Raw genomic sequence first — 19,568 nt, 5'->3', positions numbered from 1 at the left:
ATATTAAGTAGAACAAAAACATCACAGCCTAATTGGAGCCCTTTCCTTTAGAGTCAAGAATTACAGTATGACAACAAGCACATAAAACTAGAATTCTGGAAGGAAAAAAAACCACCTAGTTTTTACATTACAATGTTGATACAAGAGCTTGGGAAAAAAAATAAAAATCACAAAACACTAAACAAATCCCACTATGCAATCTTAACAGAGAAAATGGCTTATTTTATTAAAAACAGTATAACCATTCATTTAAACTGAATGACTAGAGAGAGACACTTGGCCTAATTTTCCAAAGGCTCCAAGCATCCAAAGTTCCCATAGTCTAATGGAACCTACAGGTGCTCAGTGCCTCTTAAAAAAACAACAAAAAATCAGGCTAATTGTCTTTAAAAACCAAACATAGTAAGATTCAGTTAACAAGTATCACAGTATATTAAACACTATACTGTTAAAGGCTGGTGGGATTTAAAAGTTCCTTTTTACAGCTTTTGTAAGCATACAATGTTACTAAAAATGACTTACTAGGATAGAGAAGCTAAACAGACATAGGAATGTTCCTGAACACAGTTTCAAGTTATGCATTGCGATCCAAGCGAACGTCAATTTCTCTGCCACTGATTTTTATGCCGTTCATTATCCTACAGGCCTTTTCAGCAGATTCTGGCGAGTCAAATCTGACTGTTCCACAGCCTTTTGATTTTCCATTCTCCATTTTTATTTCTGCAAACATTACATGACCTGAATAAACAAGTTAAACAGCAGTTACTTTAAGCCTTCAGTGTACTATAAACTTAAAGAACTAATTAGAAGAGATAAAAGATTAAATATTAAAGATTAAATATAATTTGGGGAACATACAATAATAGCATTTTTAGACTTACGGCATATTCACTGATTCAGGAATGAGACAAATCAGAACAGCAGTGAAGAATCCAAATTATGACCCACTCTTTCACCTTTGCTCTAAACTTAACTAAGATGAAGTATATCTTAATTTGACATCAAGTTGGAAACAAAGCACCCTAAAAATCTAAGGGAAATTTCCACATTTCATTCATGGAGTCATATTGCCAGAACAGTGATTAATGGACATATTTTGAATGAATGACAGCTCAATCCAGTCCACCATGTTCATTCTAGTATGACAATCACAGTAATATTATCAACCAACCACAACAATCTTGTAATTTTGCAAAAAAGTTGCGCAGCAAAAAAACCAGCATCCACTTCCCAATTCTTTTAGTGTTTGCTCAAGTTTGGACACTCAACCCCAAGACAACCATCTATGTAGATGCCAGAAATGCACTCCACTCTTGAGCCCTCATTTGCCAGTTGGAACAGTAAGTTCTCCCCTAAAATACAGGGCTTTTTATATTTAAATGTCATAGAATAAAAGGCTGGCCTTTCACTGAAAGAAATCACTTTAATTCCAGCATCATAAGGGAATATGGAGACGTGGATTCATATGTTTGTTGTTTATATTTGTGTCTATCAGTCTTAAAAAACACTCAGCATCATCACTGCACCTGACAGTAGCCAGAAAGAACAAAAAAAAATTCCAGAACTCTGACAGTTGCCTACATAATTAAGACCAAAAAAAAAACCAACCTGTTTGCCTGTATCGATTTTTCAGAAAACAATCTAATTCCTTAGCATAACTGCAAGTGTAGCACTAAGTTGATGATGGCAGAATCTAAATAACTGTACCAGAACACAGATATTCCTATCATAAGTCACTTGATGCTACAACTGTATCTGCAAAAGAAGTTGTACTCGAAGAATTCTTCTTAACCACCTGTATGCATTTTAGTAGAGAACAGTTACATCCATTTGCACAAGAACTTATTTCACATACCCATTCAAATCATGGCAGGAGGTGGATGGCAAGAAAAAAGAGCACAAGATAATCCCTGAAAAATTTCTGAAGCAAAATCAGAAGTGAACAACACCTCGTTGGTTTCAGATTAACTTGTTAATCAAGTTCACGTAACTGCGTAAGTTTAACACTGAACATGAATTAAACAGTTCTGCTGCGTGTTTTGTTTTTAAAAGAGGCGAAGGTTTATGTGATCCTTTAGCAGAGTGCTGTCCCAGTACAATGCCAGGATAATGACTTCCAGCTCCCAGAATTTTAACAGCAGCACTCAGTCCTGATAATAGGGGAAAACAGGGAACTCCTCTCCAACGAGCTGGTGCACCAGCTCTGGCTATAATTGAAGAAGAACTTTCAGTCATGGAACACGAGGACACTGAGTTCCTGTAACTATTGAATACATTTGAACACTGAGTTTTTTCACAGTGCTACTGCAAGGTCTAAAATATTTCTGCTCTATGCATTGGTGCATGACAACTCCCTTAGATATCACAGCAGAACATTTTAAATTCTTTCTTTCCTGCCTCCCAAAGTCAGTAAAGCCATCCACAATTCAGTTATTTAATTCTGAAGCGTTACATTCAATTACATCAAGTTATACCATTCTGAAAGTGAGATTTCAAAAAAATTAAACTCACCCTCATATTTCAACATACAAGTTTGATTAGAAAAGAATTACTGGATATTCACAGTACTCCTGTATCTTACAAAAAAGAAGGGCTTTTATTTCACAACAGAAGGCATGACACTACAGCCTGCAAATGTGCTTATCAGGATCACCTACTTGCACTAAAAAGATCTGCTGCTTTAGCAAAGTTATTAACACTGCTTTGATGCAGTACCATGACTGCAAATTGTATATGGCCTGGACACACTGACACCCCTACAAGCATTTATCTCAAAATAAACATTTCATTACATACCAGAGGAAACCTTATTCCTATTAAAAAAAAAACCTCAAAGGGTAATTTTATTAATAGAATGGGTTAAAGTTTACAGCAGATTAGCACTCTCAGTCAGCACAGCCCATGTTGTACCTTAGTCTCACATGCTGTCAAACCTAAAAATTTAAAAATTATTTATAAAACTGCCCTTATCTAAAGAACATCATACAGAATGTGAAGTCAGTGGAGCTGAGTAGATGTAAGAGTTGCATACATACCACACTGACTGAATTTCTCCTTCAGCTTCTGCCAGGTCAAGTCAAAAGGGAGCTAGAATTTAAAAATATTTATTACTAGCAAAAGATTACGACAGGAGAGAGCATGTAGTGAAACATGCACACAAAATAAGCTTAGAGTTTCCCCGTACTCAAACACTTACATTTCTCACAAATATCTGGTTGCCTTTAGAGCCCAATCTCTCTTTCATGGCACCTCCCATGGGGCCGGGCACAAATCCTCGGTCTATATCGATGTTCCTGTCCAGGCCTCCACCCATAGCTGGTCCCATTCGATCAAAGCCAGAACTCATCCGATCCATTCCCATTCCTCCAGGCATACTGTTCATACCACCCATCCCACCACCTACAGAAAGAGGATAACAGTAATAGTGTATTTTATTAGGAATAAATGCGTAAGCATATTATAAACAAAAGTTATTTTTCTTCTGCCATAAAAGAATGCATACATGCAGTCACTCATACACACTACTGTCAACTGAAGAGAACTAAACTCTCAGCTCTACCCAACGCAGCCCCAGCACGCTCAGTGACAGTCTTAGTGAAAAAGCACATAATGCAAAGAGCAGACATGACTGCAAGTCCTGTGAAGAGTATGGATTTTCCCATGATACATGCAATAGAATATATTGAAATGCATTACATAAAGAACCAAGATCAATGGCATTCAAATATCCTGTACACTGGTTTTTCTGGATTCATAATTAAAAATTAATGTAAAACAAGTTTATCAAGATCACGAGGGACCCTCTAACTCTTATGTCTCTTGAGATTGCCACTAGCAAGATTTTAGTTTCTCGTGTGCTCTAGCTTGAGGAACTGAGACATTTGCCTTAGTATAAACTTAGTATCCGAGCTTTGCACAAAGTTAAACTCTGTGATAATCTGCAACTCAAGAGATTACTGAAATAACTGAGCTCAGCTTCATCAAGTTCACACAATTCATTTTGCCCATTCATCTTTTTTCTAGAACACAAGTTTACTTCAATCACTTCTCCCTTTACTCCATAAGCTCAAACTATTTCAAACCTGTATGTTTAAGGAAAAGACTAGAGGAAAACCTGCTAAATGAATTTTCACCTTAACAGAACAGCTTTAACAACCATTAGACTTGCAGTCACATGCAACAGACTTCTAACACTGACCAAACACTGCAGTACAAATCTGCTGAAACAACTGCACGTACAACAGCCAGATCATTACATTGCCTGAGCATTTACGTTCCATGGAAACAAGTAAACCTACTCATTCCAGATCCTACTGGGCCCATTCTAGGTGCTCCCATTCCTCCGGCAAAAACACCAATCATTGCACCACCTAAACAGATAAAAAATAAAGTGACATACACTGAAACTGCCAGATAGTGACAACAGCAAGGCACACAATGATAAAGCACACTTGATCTCAGTGCTTCCCAGCAATTCTTTTCCACAGAACACTTCAGCCTGTGCCTTTGTTACACGAGCTAAGTAGGAAATACCCAGCAAGTAACTTTACCTCTTCCTTCCCTATTACAGGATGTAAGCTACTCTGATTTTCTTTCTAGGCAGTTTTTCTCCACTCTGCTATCAGTGCAAACACCTTAAACTAAATAAGCCATTTCCCACACTGGGATTAACAGCCCCATTTTCAAGGCTGAAGGGTTCATTCTATTTGAACCTTACTATGTTTCTCCCACTCTTAAGAAACTCACGTAAAAGCTCAAATTGTCTCTCAAAGCCTGTCTTTATTGTCTATGAATGCAAAGTTCATAGAACTGGGTGGGAAAAAAAGAGAAAGAGAGCAATACTAGTTTAAAAGTGCCAGGTAAAACCATGAAACCTCCAGAACAGTGTGAGAAACTGATTCTAGAAAGTGGGGCTTAATGAAAAAAAAACCAAAAAAAAACAAAAAAAAAAAACACACTGATTTTTATTGAAGCACTATGATTCAGTAAAGTAATCCTGAGGGAGCTTCTAGAATTGTAAAAACTCAAAGAACTACATTCATGTCAATGCCAAGCAGAATAAGGGGCCACGCAGACTTCAGAGCAAACTCTCCCATTTGTTTTGCAGAACAAAACTGACAAAATTAGTTCCAACAAACTTTGTTTCTACAAACAGCATTCTGGAACCACAGGTGTAACAGTGGTACCGACCTGAGAGAAGACCTTCCTATAAAAACAGGCAATGTTTCTGGATATAGGTAGTGTAATCATTTCAGTTTTCAACCTATAAGTAAGGAAGCAGGAACTTGCAGATGACTCTGGAACTGGCAGCTACTACATTTTTCTTGCTTGATTTTCTCCCTACAAGAAACAGCTCTGTTTTTTACTTACGACAAAACTGATCAACTGCTGGCTAATTTGGGCTGGACACCACTGCCTCACTATCTACAAAACGTAACTGCTGATATTTTCCATTTTTCATCTTCCATCAGATTCATTTTCTGTAGACAGTTCAAAACAGCAGCAGTGGTTCCCTGTCAGTCTCTTGGGAGAAACAGTTTCCTCCTCACAGAAAACACAGTCAGACTTCAAAGAAATATGGACCAAGCTGTTCAAGAAACTATAGTTGTTCAACACCAGCAGGATTACTCCCAATAGTTTGCATACGAGGAAGCCCTTAGTACTAATTTGTTAGGCCAAACAGGGTGTATTACAAGTAACAGACTTTTGAGTCCTCTTGTACAAGCATTTCTAACTGAACTTGCTCTGGATTTTGACTGAAGAAACAGATGCTCATCCTATGTTGCAAGTACACATAGTGAAAACACACACTCAATTTTTAAGGACCTTAACTCCAAGCCGCTATGACTAATTTAACTGATAGCATTACTACATTCGTACTACTTGCTACACAATTACCAGTAGCTGTAGAGAACCACAAAATAGTTAACTTTCACTGAGACTTGTCCAAATTTAACAACCCTCTTTCTCCCACAAAAGACTATGAGTTACATTTTTCCTAGGCTCCATGAATCTTAACGCACCAGCACTTTCACAGTAGTGAACTGAGGTGTGGAGCACAGAGAGGGGCTGGCAGGGGAAAAAAGAAAGGCTGGCTCCTATAATGCATTCACCCAGGTAAGAACGTAGTAACAAACTGAAGCAGTTAACACTGGACCCTTCTTCAGTTTGTTACTACATTCTTACCTGGGTGAACAATTTTCCAGTGTGTCTTTGCAAAAGAAGGCTCCTGGAAGTTACAGAGGTAGTGAATGAACAGCTTGTTCAGGATTGCCAATATGTTTTAGTATCTGAATGATATAATGTCTGGCACAGTTAACAGTCTGAAGTGCAATACTTTCCTCGAATCACTACTTCTATGTTACAGATTAAAAAAACATTTTAACTTTCATCTTCAGAGATAACCATAATAAACACAAATATCCTTAAATTAATAAACATCCTTACAATAACAACCAGTGAGACAGAGGAAGATGGCCAAATGAAACCACACCTCTTACTTCTTCCCCCCTATTAAAACTCTTCCAATACTACTGAAATTTGCCACAGGGACTTTAACAGTTACCATACCCATCCTTCCAAAAGAATCTCCAAAACCACGGTTCAATGCCATCTCACTACGAGCAAAATCTCTGTCCATGTTTCCTCCCATTCCACCACGGAACATTTCTGTAGAGAATAATGCACACAACAGAAAAATTCTGTCATATTCATCTAAGTAGATGGCAATACAACACTTGTTTCATAGCTGCTGTTTAGATAGAAGCAGGTTTAATCCACCAGTCAGAGGCACCTTTCATATCAGCTCCTATGCTCCCATCCATGCCACTGCCCACATTTCCTTTGAATTTATCTACATTACTCATCTCTATCTGAAGAAAGAGCTTTTAATAAAGCTCGCAGATTAGCAACCTAATCATGCTCACCCACCTCCCATTCGGCTGACTCCAAATCCTCCCATGTTAGGCATTCCTTCCATTCCACGAAATCCAGGAAGTCCTGTAAAATAAGGAAGAATGTTTCTCTATCCAATATTTAAAAGATACATAATACAAAGATATTCACTGCACGTACCGCCTCCCATTCTATTCATTCCGCCAAAACCAGGACCATCTATTCCCATACCTTTGAATCAAAGAAACAAATGCCATTTAGAACACAGGTAAGATCCTGATGTATTTCTAAAAGTGTCTCAAAAACACACTATGCAAGGATGGCCTTGACAAGAGCAATGACAATTATAAACTTAACAGCTCTGAAACTTAAAAATGAAGAACATGGCTTTACCTCCTGGACCCATGTTCCCCATTCCACCACCCATGCTCAATTGTGTTGCACTAATGGGCTGCCCACCTGGTCCAAGTCCCATACCAATGCCACCAAGACCACCTTCAAAAAAAAAAGAAAAAGAAAAGCTATCAACATAAGATTTTCAGCATAAGGAGATCACTGTAAGCAAAACTACTACTAAAAGGTTCCGAGACCACATCAACATATATTATGTGAGCTGCTCTGAAAGTAATGCCTTCTATTTTATTACACTGGGCCACGACATCAAAAGCAGATGTCGGTGGTCTGGTAGTAAAGGTTGAACCTTCCCATCAATATTCCCTTACATTTTGTTGCCATGCAACAGGTGCCAGCAGAGGGGTAGTCTGACAAAATGGTGTCTGACATGGAAGTGCACATGAAGGAAAGGTGTGTCACTGAATTCCCCCAGGCAGAAAAAATAGCAGCCACTGACATTCACTGATACTAGCCGAATGTCTACAGAGAGCAAACAGCAGATGTTAGCATAGCGAGGTGGTGGTGGTGGGGTTCAGCAGTGGCGACAGCAATATGAAAGATAAGCCACATTCTAGATGGCCACAGACATTTTACAGGCACAAAATGCATAGCTAATGGTGGCAACTGTGTCAAAAAATAGTGCTTCGTCGTTGAGAATTTGCTCTATCAAACAGCATTGTCGTGCCTTTGTATCTTTTGTGGTTTCCGTGGAAATAAATAGGAGGCAGTACCTTCAGAGAAACATTCACAAATGCAAAGAGTGAAAAAACAGTGTACTCACGAGGTAACTGAGGAGCTTTGCTGTCCACAACGCGGAAATCTTCATGAGGGACTGATTTGTCATCCTGATAAAAAAGAAGGATGCTATGCTATGATTCCTTCAACACTGTGGCATAGAGAAGTAAGGTAAAAAGAAATGAGAGCAACTTACCATTTTTACATGCATAGGTCTGTCAAACAGGAATTGTCCATTGAACATAGCTTAAGAAACACAAGTCAAGGAATCTAACTACACAAGTCAATTTAACTTTTTCAAAAGAACCACTATAAAAATTATGTCCGTATCACTTTCAGTTTTCTCCTCTTCCTCATCTGATCTTCAGAATGCCAATTCAAAGGCTGTTAGGACTACAAAGCCAAATTCACATGTCCACGTATTTTAAGTTTGTTCAACATCATCACAGACATCTTTTTACAATCTAGAAGCAAATTTAGTCACTATTACAAAAATTGAGCTGCATAGTATAAGATCTAGCCTATAAGCAGCTAGAAAGCAAGTAAGCACAATTTGCAAAACTGTGCTAATAAGGAACCTTAAACAAAGACTAATCCATATTTGGTCCTTTTTCATTCCCCCAAAACCAAGGATACATATTGCTTGAACAGCTTCAATTGCTTGTTCAAATGTAACTGTTCCCATTCCTCGACTCTTGCCATCTTTATCTTCTTTGATGTCTGCACGCTTAACAGTTCCAGCAATGCTGAATACCTCTTTTAGTTTCTTCCAACCAACTTTAAAGTCAAGCTTACAGACAGAAATACATAAGTATACATCCCTGTTCTATGATTAAATTTGGAATATTTCCTACACTGCAGGAAATCTTCAGATTCTCAAAATGCTTGATGTAAACAGCAAGGATTTTTTTTAAAATGCACACACGCTACAACAAAGTCTAACAAAAATGATAACTGAAAGCATCAAGTTATGCTATGTATATCTATTTCACTGTTCTGATTATTGTACCAGCACTGGCAATGGATGGGTTGTTGCACAGAGCAGATATACACCCAGATGGCCCCCTGCAGACACAGCACAGCCTCTCTCTGACATTTGTGCAAGTAAAGAGCTGATGATCCCCAACGGTTTAAGTTCGTCTGAAGTAACCAGCAAGAAATAACAATAAACAAGTTGTATATTGAGTTTAAAAAAATAATGAAGAAATGCATTTGTAGATATTGAAAATATGTAGTAAGCCTATTTTTAAATTGACGTATGTGACTGTGCAATAAGTAAAAATCCATGCCAATTTTAAGATCGGAATGCATCTTTCATGCCCAAAATTTGGGTAATATTTTTCATTTTTAGTTGAATATACTGACTGTGAACTAACATTTCTCATTTCCTCTCCCATTAAAACTGGATTACACATGAATAAAAGATATTTTTACTAAGATCAGGCACTACAGTTTTAAAATACGTTTTTAAACTTACATTTGCAACAAAAATAGTGGACCCAAGCCTGCCTGCCTGCAAGTTACTGATAACCTCAGGAGGAATGTTTGGATTATTGACAATAGAAGGTGGTAAATTCATCAATCCAGGTGCAATATCAGGTCCGTGTCCTCCTGCAAATTGTCCTCCTCCACGCTGCAATGCCCTGCGAGCATGTTCACCTTCAGGATCCTGCAACAAGCACAAAAATTAAGCCCAGCTTAGTGATCAATAACAAGACTGGTAACAAACAAAAACTTCCTATTTGAAATTCTACATAAACCCATCAAAATTATCAACTAACATCCTTGTCCATACCAGAGGGATCAAGAACTGAATTAGCACGGAGACCTAATGCCCTCACCTCTAGAGGTGGGTCCTTTCAGATGAGGGTTGAGTCATATTGGCAAAGCACTTGTTGAGGAAGCGTGCACTGCCACTTCACATGCTGTACCTAGCCTATGGACAAGTAGAAAAGATTTCAATCTAAAGGACTGTCAGCCTAGCACCTTTTTCCAAGAACTGAATAAATCTAAATAGTTTTTTTGATTTGTTGATACCATTATTAAAGCTGCAACAGGACAAAGAACTGCGTGTCATATGCTACAACACTACAATAAAAAGGCTGTCGTTAATTTCACTTTCCAAATCAGCAGCAATTCTCTACTTTCCATCCCATCTGTACAAGTACATAGTGGTCTCACAACCAGCTCATTCTTCTCCAACTCCTGTTTGAAGCAGGTAAGGAATATGAACATAGCAGCAGAAGACAACACAGCTAAGAATATGAAGTTAAAGATAAGGTTGTTTAAAAGGAGAATAGCCTTAGATAGTTTGAGCTTTGAAACACACTTTTTGTCAGATCGCTCGGCATCGTATCAACTTTCCACAAGCCAGCAGGCACTTCAGTCCATTCAGAAAGTATCATAAAAAACGAAATTGAAAGTTACACAGCTGAGACTCACGTCACTAAAAGAGAAGACTATCTTTAGAATTTTGTATCAAAAGCAACGGCAATAATCATACCTCTTTAATATTCAGTGGTCTTCCACTAAGATCATATTTGTTCATAGTTTCTAACGCTTTCTTAACAAATTCTTCATCTTTGAATTCAACCACACTTAGAGGGAACAAAAACATTTAGAGTATTAAAATAAAGTTTAGAAATATTAAGATTGACAGAACGCTTGGTTAATAGTGCATTTATATGCACATAGAAAGAGAAACTTACCCACAACCCTACAGCCACGATGATTTGTAATTATATATAAAGAGGAAAAAAAAAAAGAAAGAAGTCAGTCAGCACAAATGTTAGTATATTACAGATTAAAGATCCTGTTAAATAACTATTTATCAAGTTATTTTCAGCTTCAAAATTTATAATAAACTTTCTTTACTGGTAGCCAAGCTGAATTTTTTCTCCTTTCTCAACATACATATCATTCAAATGCATTATACTATATTGGGTTCTCTTTGAGCCAAACCAGAATTGGACTATAGAAAAATGCCACACAGATCTGCGTAAGGAAAACTGGGGGAGGGAGGGAAGGGGTGGAAGGAAAAAACTCCCAGAACGTAACCAAAAACCAGTCAAGACACTCATTGTGCCATTAAACACTGCCCACAGACTGCAAAATTCAACTCCACATACATCATATGCGTAAGAACAAGGAACAAGGTGTCTGCATACCTCTTCAGTATTGCTAACATACTTGAGAGATTACTTTGTAAGAAAGTAACATTTTTGGCTGCACCAGAATCCTTCTAATAAACCACAGAGTTTAGGATTGCTTTAAGTGAAGCAAAGCTGAAAGCATGATTTCGTTTTAGCAAGCATGGAAGAAAGTCATTTACAACTACTGTTACAACTTCAGTTAAGACTCAAACCTGCATTTCTCATGTTCTCACTGCAGGTTTGGATCTACTGCTGGCCAAACTTTAGACAGAGGAGCTTTAACAATCTTCACTCTTAGTACCTCATTGCTGCTGGTACTCTGTTGGCCACCAAGCATCACCACTCATTTAGTTTTTAAAAAAGCAAATGCATTAATCCAGTGTTTAGAGTACCAACCATACAAAGCTGCCAAATCAGGCACTTCAAACAGTATATTCTTAGCTAATATTTTATACTTCTTGTCCCCAGGAAGAGAATTCCACACTAGTAACATTAAAAAAAAAAAAAAATCAGCAATTTACTGAGCATCCCTTAATAAAAGGGATTTGTACCAAAACAAAGATGTTGGCTAAAAAGAAGAGTTAAGAGTAAATGCCATTTGTTAACATTTACAGAAGTATTTTGTCCTTCACAGCCAGCTAGTTTGAGTTGTGTGAATGCGTCAGACTATTTCTAATACAGAAACCTCAAAGCTATCTTAATGAAATCAGTGTGAAAATGAAACTTACTTTCCAATAACTGGTACAGGTATTATACAAAAATAAAACTGCTGAGGAACTTTTAAACCTCTAGCAGATTGTTGCCCACGGCACTTACCCTTGATTTTCCTTCAGCATCCTTAAACAGCTCCACGTATGTAACCTCACCAACTACATAAGACATACAAAGGGAAAATACCAAGAGACAATGCATTTAAACACCAGTATCTTTCTTTTCTGTGCCCCTGTGCACAACTCTACAGAGAAACACCTATTATTCACCAACAATCAAAACCAGACCAACGTACCTCCTGTCAAAGGCTATGTAATTTAGCTAATTTTCAGAAATATGCAGCAGCCACATTCTCAAAATCTAAAAACAAACAACTATATTTAACCTAATTCATACTACAGATCATATTTTGGCCAGTATGATATCGTTGGTGAACAAATTCAGATATACACAGTCCCTTAACCTAACAAATGAAACGTCAACGTTCACTGAAAAGTGTAACATTTGTCATCCTACTCACAACACCTGTTTTAAGGTGACTTTCTACCTGAATATCTTCAATCATAAGTTTGCCTTCAATAATAACCAAATTTACACATCAAATATTTCACAGCAAGCCACTCACTTTCTAAAGTAGGAAGTTTCAGTAAGTAAACCAATCAAATAGTCACGTCACCTTACAACAGATACACCAGCAGTTACAGAAGGGGTTTTTTGGCATTTTTCACAGCCTAAAAGCCAGGTGTGCTTTGCATTACATTTGAAGAATCTATTTTTTCAAGACAGAACACAGAACTAGCTTTTTACAGAAGTCAAATGTTAGCATTAGATTCCCCAAAACTTGCAATAAGAAGTGCGGGGCATTAAGATTACTCTATCAGAACTGCAACAATAATAACAAGCTTTTAATATAAATCTCCAGACAAACAGTCGTGGCAGTAGTGACAATGCAGACAAAGTTAATGCCACAGCCAGATTCCACCAATACAAAACAACTTTTGAAAGACATCCTGTATTATATGTTAACACACTAGATGCGTTGCTTAGATGCAATAGCCCTTTAAAGAAAATCTACGAGACTACAACTAAATGAAACAATCTCTTTAAGAAGACATGAGGTCATGCATATACTCTCTACTGTCACACTAGAATGGCAGAAGATTGTGAATACCTTGTTTACCAGTCCTACTCTGCAATGCAATTGTCTCGGATGAAAGAGGGGGAAGGGAGATAGATGTACCAAGTAGAGGCCAAAAAAAAAAAAAAAAGTCAAATCAAATCTGTGTGGCTCAAAGGACATATATGTTGTATTTCCTCCCTTTCTACGTGGAGTGTATTATAAGGAATAAGTTACCTTTCTCTCTCATAAGATCTTTAATAGCTTGCCATTTCATGTCATATGGGATGTTGCTAATGAAAACTCTATTACGATTAATAGCCTTCTTCTCTGCACTGCCTGCGTTCTTCTCCTTTGAATAGGGGTGGAATCTATTCTTGTTTCCAAGAGAAGGGATTGCCTTCGGTTTTGCATGCTTCTCTTTCACTGGTGCCTTCTCTTCTTTTGCCGTCTCATCATTATCCCTACATTCCAAATAAATACATAAATGAACATTAGTCTCACCTTGAATTACAAAACTGTATAGCACCAACACATCCAGCTCTATAACTCTATGCTATCAGAACTCCCCGGATGTTGCCCTCCTTTTAAGTAACAATACATCAATCCTATCAGTGTAGTTTCAAAATAGGTTGCTTTACCTAGAACAAAAATCAATGTTACAAGAGATCTAGGCACTATTATAAGTTCAGAAATCATATATTGCTACTTCAGTTACATCCCTTTTCCATTAAGTCTATCAATACTGAGGAACATGGTGCTATAAAACTACTACAAAGATCAAAATTCAAGAAATCAGATGAAAAATAGCCTACAGCATCCACACTTTGGTACTTCAAAGAACTTCAACTCATATTTGGCAAAGTTGCACCATATTTGCCACACAAGAGTTGAAAAGATCCAATTTATGGAACAGCTTGGTATACTTCAGTCAGTGTATTAATAAATGCATACAATCGACCCCGGCAGGCAAATTACCTTTTATTTTGTACACAAATACTTTTTATCCATAGATTTTGTCTGACTGCTTTTAGAGAAATTAGAACTTAACTTAGAACAAACGCTCTTTTTATTTCCACTGCTTAACACTACTATAACTTGAAAACATTCTAAACGCATAGGAAATAGGCTTATTAAGACATGCTTTGCCTTTAAGGCTAATTAAGTCACCAGGAATCATCCATTAAAAACAACAAAGCTTTCTTTCTTGCCCTCTGCCTTTCAAAAATGGAGCAACAACAGCTGCCTGCTTTTTAAAAACATTTCATATTCTTAGGACAGCATGCTTCCTCTCCTCTCATGCAGCACATTTCACAACCTCGGTACAATTATATTCTATGTACAGAATTAGATAAAACACCCAAACCAAAAGCCAAACCTCTTCAGCACTTGAGAAAGTGTCACTATGGTGAGGTGTTCAGTAACAGACGATCAAGGCGCCCAAACCACTGCACTGAAAGCCTCCAGTAACGAAGCCAAACAAACACGACCCACTAAGCAGATGCTGTATGTGACTCGTTCAAATCTCACTGCAGTTAACAATAAACTTGAAAGCATGTGCAAAAGGACTTTTTATATTAAAGAGCTGTCACCAGCCACTCAAATTAGAACGAGAACATGGCAGTGTCTCACAGAAGACTGTTAAAGAGACGGACAGTGAACCCTCTTTCTTAATTAACAGCGCTATCTTTACAATTCCTCCTGCTTTTCAGAAGGCTTTGCTTTGATTTCACTTTGACTACAGGTGGTTCCTAGTGTAAAATGAGCCAAACAAAACAACATTTTAGTTTTACAACCATAGCACATGGCAAGACTGCCAACCTTTATGCACTGAAATTATTATTTTCAGCTCTTTTTGCATAATTATTAACAGTGAGTAAGTGACAGTTTTGCACTCAGAACATACGTAAATGGCCCTTCATTAAGTTAAATGTATTATCTACTCAAAGTTGGACACCTTTCAGAGAGGAATAACTTCAAACATGCACATTTTTCTCTCGCAACTTTTTCTCAAATTTGAAGTACTCATATGATATTAACCTCACAGTCCTTGTGTTTACAAGCGGATTAAAAGAGGATTAGCAACTGAGAAATGCAAGGACACCGCTTGGGTTAAGAATTTGTAAAATTTAAAACATTCAAGTCAACAACACATTATCTAGCTCAAGCATTCTCCAGCTCCCACTGCACCACCACTCCTCCACACCACCCTGTCAGCTATGGCACTGTATCTCCTGGGTGGATGTGTAATGAAGGGAAATGGGTGGGACAACGCAGGGAACAGGTAGGAGCAAGGGGGATCCAAGAGGGAAAGAGTCGAGTTTCAGCTTTCCAGTCAGTCCAGTTCATTCCAAGGCAGTTCCACTCGTGAAGACAAAACTGATATACCGTGATACCCTCAGTAAAACCAGAGCTCCTCCTTGGTTTTCAGGATTAGACCAACAGATTCTCTTTAGCCTTTTAAGCTCTTTCCTGCTTAAAGGATTATGAAACAGCCTGCGCATGTTCAATGCGGTACACAGGAAGTGCCAGGTCTCCAAAGAGAGAATCCCCTGGCTCTGACAACTGACTGTATGAACCGATAGGAGAGCAGAGAGGATGCAATAAACTCTTAAATCTGGGAAAATGAAAACACTTCATTTAGTCTAGAAATCACAAATAGTCTCCTGAAAATAGAGATTAAAAAAAAATAATCAATCTGTACAAAATTCATCTGCCAAAATCAATGGGCGAGTGAACAATCTGGAGGTAGAGTCCGTTTTGTGGTTGCAGCTCTCACATGAAAAGTACTTTCAATAAAAGAAGACATTCAAAACAATGACCCCTTCATTACCTACAGGCCACAGAACAGACACGCTAGGAAACTATGAGCTGCCATTTTCTCAAAGAAAAAAAAACAATAGTAATTTTTACTCTTCACGTTTTGTGAAGTTAATTAATTAATTAAACATTTTCATGTTTACTTCATTCCTCTGCACATAAGCATCTGTATAGCCATACAGATAACAAGCTCAGCAGAGATGGAAATGCAGACTTACAACTGAACACGTGATTCTATTACGAATACATCAGTTCAAGTTTACTGAGTTCAACAGATCCGCTGCTCAATACAATAAATTTAGGGAGGTGGGCAAGCTGAAAGCATGATTCCTCTTCAACTCAATCTGAGCACTAAACAAACCTGGCACTGAAATAGGCAGCACAGTTCAACTCCATGATGATGGCTTCATCCTTTGTATATCTGTTTCAGGAAAGACTAGAAACTGTACACAAAACACTAGGATTTGAAACTGTGTTACCAAGAACGTCCTGTTATTTTCAGACTAGACCCTGTTGATTCCTATCTTGCAGACTGATGGAATTTTTTATTTGCATGCAATTAATTTTGAAGGGAAAATAATTAAACTGCTGAATGGAGAAGGGACACGTAAAAATAATTTTAACAATAGCAATGCCAACAGGCAATAAAATACTTCATGCCTTAAAGAATGCAAAAAGGTCACAATCTTCTGGTCAAGGTAGAATAATTAAGATACTCTGAATGCTGAGGGTCAGATTCAGGAGAAGAAAAAAAAAAGACAAAAGAAATGTTGTTTTACTGAAATGCAGAGCTCTGAACTTCCCTGAAAGTCAAGTAAAGGCATCTGGGCTGCACAGAGCACATTAAAAAATCCCAGATTCCAACAGCCTTGATGTATTCTAACACAAGGCCTCCTAAAACATATATTTTGCCTGTAAGACGCAAACGAAGTTGTGAGAGGAGCTGAAACTTCAACAATAAGAGGCCAAAATCTACTTCATCTAAAGAATTACAACCCTTGAAGCCTGACATAAAAAGCAAGCAAACCCATACAAGGCCATTCACTGCATTTTTCTGAAGACCTGGCATTTCTGGCTTTCCTGCACTACGTTCCTTTTGGACTTACAATAAAAGAGACAGCTTACATACTCTGTATATGCTTGTTTTGTCTTTTACAGGAAAAGTTTGTGGGTTTTTTTTTTGCATGTTGTGTAAAATAAGTCACCATAGGGCTTTCTCAGCATTCCCACAAAAACAAACAACAAAAAAGGAGAAGCCCAAAGGCTTTACAAAGCGCAGCACGTCTGGAAAAGCAAACACAAACACAGACACCCCAGCACACTTCTGCACACGGCTCCCGCCACACCGTGCCGGGCCAGAGCCCATCACAGCACCCCGGAGGCCAGGCCCACCGCTCGGCCTCCGGCCCCGCACCGCAGCTCCCAGAGCAGACACCCGAGATCGCCGAGGCCCGGGCCGCCTCACACGGATGGCGGCTCTCCAGCCTCGGAGCGGCCCGCGACGGGGAGGAGCCCGGCGGGTTGCGGGGAAGAGGCCCAGCCGCCTGCCGACCCCGTTCCCGCCGCCGCGGCCCAGGCGGCCCGCCGCACCCCGCACCCCCCGCCCGGCCCGGCACACACATTTTGACGCCATTTGCGCTGCCCCCGCCGCTCTCGGTCGCCGCCGCGGCCTCCTCACGTTGCGGCGGCTGTTGTTGCGGCTGCTGTTGCGGTGGCGGTTGCTGCTGTTGCGGTGGCTGCTGGCCGGCAACGGCGGCCTCCTCCGCTCCCCGCTGCAGCGCGGCAGCCGCAGCCTCCGGCTTGTCGTTTTCCGCCATTTCGTGGCCGGGCCGCGGCCCCGCTACCGTCGGTTTGAAAACGGCCCGGAACGCCTCGGCCTCGCCGCGCCGGGCCGGCCAAGTCTCGCGAGAACGAGGTTTGCGGCGGAGGCGGGGACGCGGCGGCTTACGGCGTTGCCGTGGCGACGGCGGCCAGGCCCGCCCCGCCCAGCGAGGCCCGGCCGTGCTTCCCGTTTCTCGGTCACGTCTGGGCAAACGCGGGTGTTGGAAATAAATTCTTTCTGAGCTTCCAGGACTCTCTTTTGTCCGTCAGTCCTCACACCAGGTGTTGGTAACACCTGAGATTTTCAAATGCTGTGAAGCCCCCTCCCACATAACCCAATGAAGGTTAAAAAGTTCACATTAAAGAGTTCAGTGTTCACACATCAATTAGAAAAATAACGCGGTGTTTGTGACAATTGCAATAACTGAAATAGTTACTGCTATCATTACGTTTTACTGCTCTCGGTTCTACATGCTGAAAGGAAGCAATTCCCACGCCCAAGTGGCTGCGCTCTGCTATTGAGAGCCCTGCCCAGCTGTGCTCTGCATCTTCAGTGTTGGGACCCCACACTCAGTGGGATCTCAGTGTTGGTTTTAATTTTGTTGGAATTTAAGCCATGATCAAAAGCAGTTCAGCAACAATTTCATCAGGTGGCAACTGCAAAAAAAGTTCTATCTTCCTAAAAGTCAGTTTGTACGTGATGTGAGAGAATGGGACTCCTCAGATTCACATATTTACATCTTGAGAGTGTTTTCCATGAAAGATTATTTTCAGTTATTGTTCCCACCTATATGATGCATGTATGGTGAAAATATGCATGGCACATATTTTTTCTTGTTTGTTTGCTATGGCATGAAAACACGCTTAGCATTTTCTAAACCTGTCCCTCCTCTAAGAAAACCCTGAGAATTGCTTTTAGCAACAAATACACTTCCTAAACCAGTTATCGTTTGCAGTTCATTTAAAGATTCCTTTCTGCAAAGCCACAAGTATTTCCAAACCAGTTTGTCTTGCCTAAGACTGCACCTAACATACACTGCTTTACTCCGCGCTTAAAAAAGAAATAAATAACTACTCTGTAAATGAAACCCTCTTTTACAGAGGTGTTTACTACAGGACCTGAAGTAAAACAAATATCTTCCCTAAATGCTCTCTTTTGCAATTAAATACTATCTTCCTAGTCTGGGAAATGTGGTGGTTTTTAACTCCGGAAAAGAAAACATTTTACACTTCAAAAGGGCAAGCTATCAAACGCAACAGCCTGTGTGCCTGCAGGTATCTTCTAGTGACAGAGCAGAGCCCAGCTATTGCACAGCGAGAGCCCACCTATTGCACAGACCTTCACACCTGCAGCTGCGGTGCCGACCGCTGCCTCTCTTGCTCCCTCTCGCAGAGAAGTTTGCCTTTTCTGACTTTCTTCCTCCCCCGACCAGAATAAATCAACAGCACTTACTGACTGAGTTCCCCCAGATAAGAGAGCGTACGGATGCCTGACACAGGAATGAAACTGCATGTTGACACTTTAGTTCAGTCTGTTGTATACTCATAACCAGAAAAACAGCGCAGCATCCTATGCCCAGAACTTGGCATCAGTGACAAACGGGAGCCCTGCCCTACTTGATCTGCAAGGATAAAACTACTTTTTCCCTTAGTGGGGGTTTAAATCTTTAAACGATAGATTATCATCATTTTTTTCCCGGTGTTATGCAACCCTTAACCACAGCTTGGGAGCCTAAATCTAATCACCCATTTTTTCAGAAGGCTGCATAACAACATCAGACGATGACAGCAATTTTACTGGTCCTATACTGAAACAATTCACATCACCCCCACTCTCCCCAGATCACTTCTTTAGCTACTGAAATTACTACAGAAAACAAAACTGAGCAATCTGCACATTGGTCCTTCCTTCCACAACACGTAGT

The 19,568-nt window shown here is 39.5% G+C and overlaps 1 protein-coding gene across 2 annotated transcripts; it reads right to left on the bottom strand.

Annotated features, from left to right (window-relative positions):
• Positions 1–201: 201 nt before the first annotated feature.
• Positions 202–17,731, bottom strand: MYEF2 (myelin expression factor 2). 2 transcript variants are annotated; one of them, XM_052671956.1, is made up of 17 exons: positions 17,443–17,731; positions 13,240–13,466; positions 11,991–12,043; positions 10,731–10,738; positions 10,526–10,619; positions 9,500–9,691; positions 8,659–8,812; positions 8,219–8,268; positions 8,069–8,132; positions 7,288–7,389; positions 7,075–7,125; positions 6,931–6,999; positions 6,571–6,669; positions 4,299–4,370; positions 3,197–3,399; positions 3,036–3,087; positions 202–738 (listed from the first exon to the last, which is right to left on the bottom strand). In XM_052671956.1, exons 1-17 carry the CDS (start codon positions 17,637–17,639, stop codon positions 575–577), a joined length of 1,851 nt encoding a protein of 616 aa, XP_052527916.1. In that variant the 5' UTR covers positions 17,640–17,731; the 3' UTR covers positions 202–574. The 2 variants fall into 2 exon arrangements, with proteins under 2 accessions (XP_052527916.1, XP_052527917.1); XM_052671957.1 differs by lacking the exon at positions 4,299–4,370.
• Between the last annotated feature and the right edge of the window lie 1,837 nt (positions 17,732–19,568).

Source organism: Tympanuchus pallidicinctus, unplaced genomic scaffold (genome assembly GCF_026119805.1).
Source record: "Tympanuchus pallidicinctus isolate F22 unplaced genomic scaffold, pur_lepc_1.0 scaffold12, whole genome shotgun sequence".
NCBI classification, from domain to species: Eukaryota; Metazoa; Chordata; class Aves; order Galliformes; family Phasianidae; genus Tympanuchus; species Tympanuchus pallidicinctus.
This window is presented reverse-complemented; position numbering and strand designations above follow the sequence as displayed.

Bases quoted from the DNA above. Each gene is read 5' to 3' on its own strand.
- MYEF2 (XM_052671956.1), bottom strand. From the start codon at position 17,639: ATGGCGGAAAACGACAAGCCGGAGGCTGCGGCTGCCGCGCTGCAGCGG. The intron at 9,692-10,525 runs GTATGATTATTG...TGCTTGTTGCAG, and splicing joins GACCACTGAATATTAAAGAG to GATCCTGAAGGTGAACATGC. The intron at 8,133-8,218 runs GTAAGTTGCTCT...CTTTTTTATCAG, and splicing joins GACCTATGCATGTAAAAATG to GATGACAAATCAGTCCCTCA.